This window comes from Chiloscyllium plagiosum, chromosome 2 (assembly GCF_004010195.1).
Source record: "Chiloscyllium plagiosum isolate BGI_BamShark_2017 chromosome 2, ASM401019v2, whole genome shotgun sequence".
NCBI classification, from domain to species: Eukaryota; Metazoa; Chordata; class Chondrichthyes; order Orectolobiformes; family Hemiscylliidae; genus Chiloscyllium; species Chiloscyllium plagiosum.
In genome coordinates, this window is record NC_057711.1 from 75,705,406 (window position 1) to 75,711,364 (window position 5,959).

At 40.8% G+C, this 5,959-nt stretch overlaps 1 protein-coding gene across 8 annotated transcripts in view; it reads right to left on the reverse strand.

Annotated features, from left to right (window-relative positions):
- trpm6 (transient receptor potential cation channel, subfamily M, member 6) overlaps positions 1-5,959 on the reverse strand; it is a 177,285-nt gene that overhangs the window by 135,933 nt on the left and 35,393 nt on the right. For 6 of the 8 annotated variants that reach the window (XM_043712212.1, XM_043712207.1, XM_043712192.1 and 3 more), the window contains exon 3: positions 2,370-2,403. In XM_043712212.1, coding sequence (XP_043568147.1) covers positions 2,370-2,403 — 34 coding nt within the window. Of the gene's footprint in view, positions 1-2,364; positions 2,404-5,959 lie in introns of all 8 variants that reach the window. The other 2 variants (XM_043712201.1, XM_043712194.1) reach the window with 1 other exon arrangement.

The window sequence follows — 5,959 nt, forward strand, 5'->3', positions numbered from 1 at the left end:
TTACCCACCTCTCCGCCCCCACCCCACTCCGGCCTATCACTCTCACCTTAACCTCCTTCCACCTATCGCATTCCCAACACCCCTACCCCAAGTCCCTCCTCCCTACCTTTTATTTTAGCCTGCTTGACACACCCTCCTCATTCCTGAAGAAGGGCTTATGTCCGAAACGTCAATTCTCCTTCTCCTTGGATGCTGCCTGACCTGCTGCGCTTTTCCAGCAACACATTTTTAAGCTCTGATCTCCAGCATCTGCAGTCCTCACTTTCTCCTAGTCACTTGAAAAAATCAGAGTAAGTAGGTAAGAAACATGAGGAATGCTTTGACTTAATGAGAAAAATCAAGAGACATGACACTTAGGGTTATTAGATAAAGGACAAGCTATTCATGTGGCTTCCCAAAGTTAAGGAAATCTTTGGAAGCTAGTGGTAGCTAATTTATGTTTTTACCAGGTAACCAGAACATACTGGAACAGAAGCAGACCATTCAACCCATCAAGTGTGCTCCTTGATTCAATGAGATCATGGCTGATCTGATAATCTTTGGCTCAAATTTCCTGCTTTTTCCATGTCACCCTTGATTCCCTTACTGATTAAGAATATGTCTGTCTCAGCCTTGAATATCCTTAATGACCCACCCTTGACATTCCTTTGTAGTAAAGAATTCCTCAGATTCACTAGTCTCTAAGAGAATAAATTCCTCCTCATCTATGCCTCAAATGTGTAGCCCACTATTCTGAGATTACGTCCACTGGTCCTAGAATCTCCTGCAAGGGGAGTCGTTCTGCATCCACCCTGTCAAGTCCCCTATGTTTCAATAAGATGGCCTCTCGTTCTTCTAAACTCCAATGAGTACAGGCCCAACCTACTCAACATCTGTTCATAAGACAGTCCATCTAAATCTGGTTTCAGCCCAGTGAACCTTCTCTCAGGCCATATTTGTTACATTTTCACAAAGAAGGGTGGAGTTCAGTGAAAGTCTTTGCATTGGAGTTTATCACTTAATTCAACTAAATTATAACCAGCAGGCAAGACTCATTGATGCTTGGAAAATCTGTTTAGATACTTTGTCAGCTTTGGTCTTGTGTAGCTTGCAGATGTTTGAAAGAGAGATAAAAACAGACCTACAGATGAAACAAAGTAAACATGAGATCTACCTGTGATTGGAAGAAAATCAGGAGACTTATTAAGTTGGAAGCTGAAAGAAGAAATCTATAGTAATCCTTATATTAAAAGGCATCTAGAGATCTGGAAGAATTCAGCTTCATTGAGGTTAAAGGAATAGTAGTGAGTTATAGGAAACCAAGGATGTTTTCTGATGTCTCAAATCACTGTGCATGAGGCCTGTACTTGAGTTGTGGATTCCAATGCTGTGTGATCATTTAAAAAATATTGGACGGTTGATTAACCAAAAGCCATTGGAAGGACCACTTGAAACTTTGTACCTTGAATTGCTGAAACAGTAAAACGAAGTGAAGTACATTTTCAAGATCTGCGTTATATCTTTGAATTGGGTCCAGTGAAAAGGCGAATGAGCATTCATGTGTAAGGGAATACTTGGAGTAAAGTAAAATGTAGAACTGAGTTGACAGCATCAGTCTTTACAATCTGCAGTACTTAGATAGTAATGCTTTCTTTGCTTTATTCCTCTGTTAACATACAATAAAGTTTGCTGCGAGTAAATCCATAAAATCTTATGGTGTAGTTCTGTCAGTTAATTGCTGAATGTTTGGGTGTTTTTGTTAAATATTAATGATACTGTAACACTTCCCCATGATAGCACAAGGTATTGGGTCCAATGCTTCCTCCTTTGACTTTTCCATTGCTTTTGCCTCCTATCGAATGTCAATTTGAATATTAGGAATAAGCCAGAAAGCAGGTCATTGAATGTGAAGAATTATGAGTTTCTCGTCAAAGCCTCTGTAACATGGTAATGGGACTGGATAACTTCAAAAAACTTTTCTGCATGAAAATTTTATTCATCTTACAAGGAATTCTTTGAAGTCAGTGGTGGCTACTAACCAGTCCCGCAGATTGCAACAGTTTAGACTCGCACCCCCAGCAGCAGGGACTGACGATATGGCCATACTGAGATGGGGGTGATCAATATTATTTAAAACAGGAACAGTATATAGCCATACTGAGATGGGGGTGATCAAAATTATTTAATAAGGAAACCTCACTCTGACCCAGCTTACTCCAGCGGAATAAGGAAGAAAGGTCAGTGGTGGAATCACATTCCACACTCTGTCAGACATGCAAGGGAACAAGAACTCTGAGGATTTGTAGGCTCTTTGCCCGAGATTCAAATTTAACACATTTTTTATAAAATTGTGCTAAATAAAAAAAATGTATAAAATTGCCTTACCTCACCAGGTTCTGGCAAATCTGACATCCTGGAAGACACCTGCCATAAATAAGAAATTGATTTAACATTTTTTTGCAGTACTCAAATCTATCAAAAAACCAATTAAGATCAGTGGCAATTGTAAACTGGCTTTCTGCTGCTTCTGTGGTGAATGTGTGTTCGGTGTTCCAGGATAAAATACGTTCTAATTAAGCACTATCACATCAAGTGGAAGACCATGTTGCAAAAGTACATCATCCTCTACTTTATTTCTCAATGTAATTTGGCACCAACCTTAGATTGGCAATCACTCCCTCAATACCACACTGCCATTTTACACTCTTGTAGTTTGTCTGATTGCTAATGTACTGCTGTATTTCTTGTGAATCCAGTGTCAAATAGAGCTGGATTGTAGAAGACCCATTGTAATCAGCAAAAGGAAAGACTTACATCCTACCAGCTTGTACGGAACACAAACTTGGGACCCACAGAATTTGGACGAAAGACATTAGTGAGAGAGAATGGCCATGATGTGGATGGGCCACCATTGGACTAGGGTGGACAAAGTTAAAAATCACAATACACCAAGTTATAATCTAAATAGATAAGTACTTCCAAATGAACCTGTTGGACTATGACCTGATGTTGTGTGATTTTTAAATCAGTTCCTAAGGAATAGAACAGATCCAAAAGCCTATTGGGAATGCTGGTTCCGATTCAAATGCATCTGACATAATTTCTATCAGACACTTGAAACTGTTTAAAAACCATCTGAAAAGGTGCCAGAATAGTATTTAAACACGTTGAAATGAAGTCAGTTGAAATTTTCTGTGGCTTTCTCCCAAATCTGCAGGCTACACACCTACTTTACAACTCAGAAGGAAAAGTCGGTACATAAGAACAGTAATACTTGGAAATGAACATAGGGATCATTCTGGTGCTCAGTTTGAGGTATACAAGATGTGTATGTGTGATTTGCCAGTTTGATTGATCTTGGCTATGAAAACCTGATTCTATAGGCTGCAATTTTGAACAAAGCCAGGGGAGACCCATGGCCATCTATTTCCAGACTTTTTTTGCAACTCATCTATGCCATGGTAGTGGTGCTGACATTGGCAGTCATGATTCTCTCCTTCCTCAACAATTCATCACAATTTACCAGGCACAAAATTGTACCCTGGAATGCCAAGCCAGACAAGAGTTTTCTTTTGGCAGTGTTTCCACTACATTGTCCATTACGTTGTTCTGGCAATTACCAAGATAGAAACATAGAATCCCTGCACAATGAGGCCATTTGGCCTACTGAGTCTGCACTCACCCTCCAAAGAGCATCCCACCTAGACCCATACTCCCAACCCTATTCTCATAATCCCACATTAGCCATGGTTAATGCTCCTAGCCTGCACATCCCTGGACACTATGGGGCAATTTAGCATGGCCAATCCATTTAACCAGCCAGCTTGGTCTTCTGTGACAATGCTGGATATTTCCATTCTATAATATATTTACACAAACTAGTTGTTTTTCTGAAATCTTTGCTACACTCAACATTTGATTTAGTTCACTAAACTGGACACTAATTCTGACTTATATGTTTACATTTCAGAAAATCGAGACTTTAAGTGAAACATAGTTCCCCATAGGAATCAAAAGTAAAGCCAGAGTTAGGTTCCTTAGGACTTTCTCACCCAGAAAAAGACAAAATTTGAAATATTTTTAAATTGTGTTTTCATAAATACATGTAATAATAACTTACTATACTACACTATATACTAGACTGTTCCATATATGTATATGTATGCTGCACTCCAAATCAAAATAACTTGCTAAACAAAATTCACAACTAAACATTAAAGAAGTACAATTTAAAAAATACACCTTTACTGTTCTGTATTATTAGATTGACCAGGCCCCATCTAGAGTTTCATGCTGATCAGTGTAGCTGAATGCTCAGGATTACCTGCATTCATGGACATATGTCATTAGATGGAACCCAGGAATACAATTCCAATTTAGGAAGGAAGCATAACTCCTTGTCCATGGCCAGAACAAAAGAGATGAGTGTCTGGGATGGAGGCAGTACAGTATTGGACACAGTGACATTTACAATGACATTGGACATTGACAGTGCACATAAACAATGTTCAGACAAAAATGGCAATGCAAAGCTAAAACTAATCTACTGTAGTGACTGAAATGAAGTCAGCCAGGTGGGTCTTGTAGAATATGAGTTCCCTGCTTGGGGCTGTTAACCTGGTCTGATCAGGGAGTCCTAGCTGACAGCTAGAAACAGGGGCATCAGGGGTTCTTATCACTCCGAGAGCCAGCTCCGTGCTAACTGGGTCAGTGTCATGTACAATGCACATGTAAATAAAGGGTGACTTCTTGGAGTTATTTTAGCCAAAATAATAATCAATGTTAAAATGAAATGTAGTTAGACACAACAAAGTTGAATGAGGACTAGCTGTTCAGCATTTCAGGCAATGAAACCACTCTGAGGATTTTTTAGAACCCATTCTGAAACACATTTCTCCAGATCAGGCCAGTAGCTGGGACCTATACTCATGGCACATTTGGCTTGCCTCAGAGTGAGTTGTTGCTTCTTCCACTCCCATACACAATCCAATTAACACTAAATGTCCTTATTGCAGCACAGTGATTTGATGGGTTAACAAACGTTACCAACTTTACCTCAAACCAACTTCATACTTCATTGATTTTGTTGAAAGACTAATTTCCCTTCATCATTTACCACACAGGGTCTGCTCTACTTGGACATGCTTGAAACTCCAGCCTGGATCAACTGATTCCCTTGTGCTCAATGCTTAAAATAATTACAGGCAGCAGACAGATCTATCCCCTAAAAGTCCTCAAATCACCCCAGAAAATTTACTCACAGGGGAAGCCAATGAAGTCACCCAACAAACAGTGTAGAACTGAAATGTTTCCAGTCCTCCAATCATAGTTGGTTCTCTCCCACGCTTGCTGCTGATAGGTGAACCAATCAGCAGCAAACCTAGGAGAGAATCAGCCTGTATTTGGAGAACATATAGAATGGGTATATAGAATTCCTACATGTGGAAAGAGGCCATTTGGCCCATCAAGACTGCATTGACCCACCAAAGAGCATTCTGTCTAAACCCAGCCCACTACCTATTATTATAATCTCACATATACCATGGCGAAATCACCTGGCCAACACATCCCTGGATGTTACAGACAATTTTGTACAGTCAATCCTCTTAACCTGCACAACTTTGGACTGTGAAACTAGAACACCCAGCAGGCCTTCCTGCAGACAAGGGGAGAACATGCAAACTCCACATAGACAGTCACACAAGGCTGGAACTGAACCCAGGTTGCTGGCACTGTAAGGCAGCAGTGCTAACCACTGAGCCACCTTGTCACCCATGCAGCAAGCAGTTCAGAAATTCAGTATTGATGCTGAGTGGGTAGCTAGAGGGGTGCAGTTGAGGTCTGGGAAAGGGAAATAGGGGAGGGGTGCAAGAGCTGAGGCTGTGTGGGGGAGGGGTACAAGACCTGGGGGCAGGTGGGGAAGGGGTGCAGGAGAGCGGGACCGATGGGGTAGGGGTACAGGAGCTGAGGCTGGGTGGGA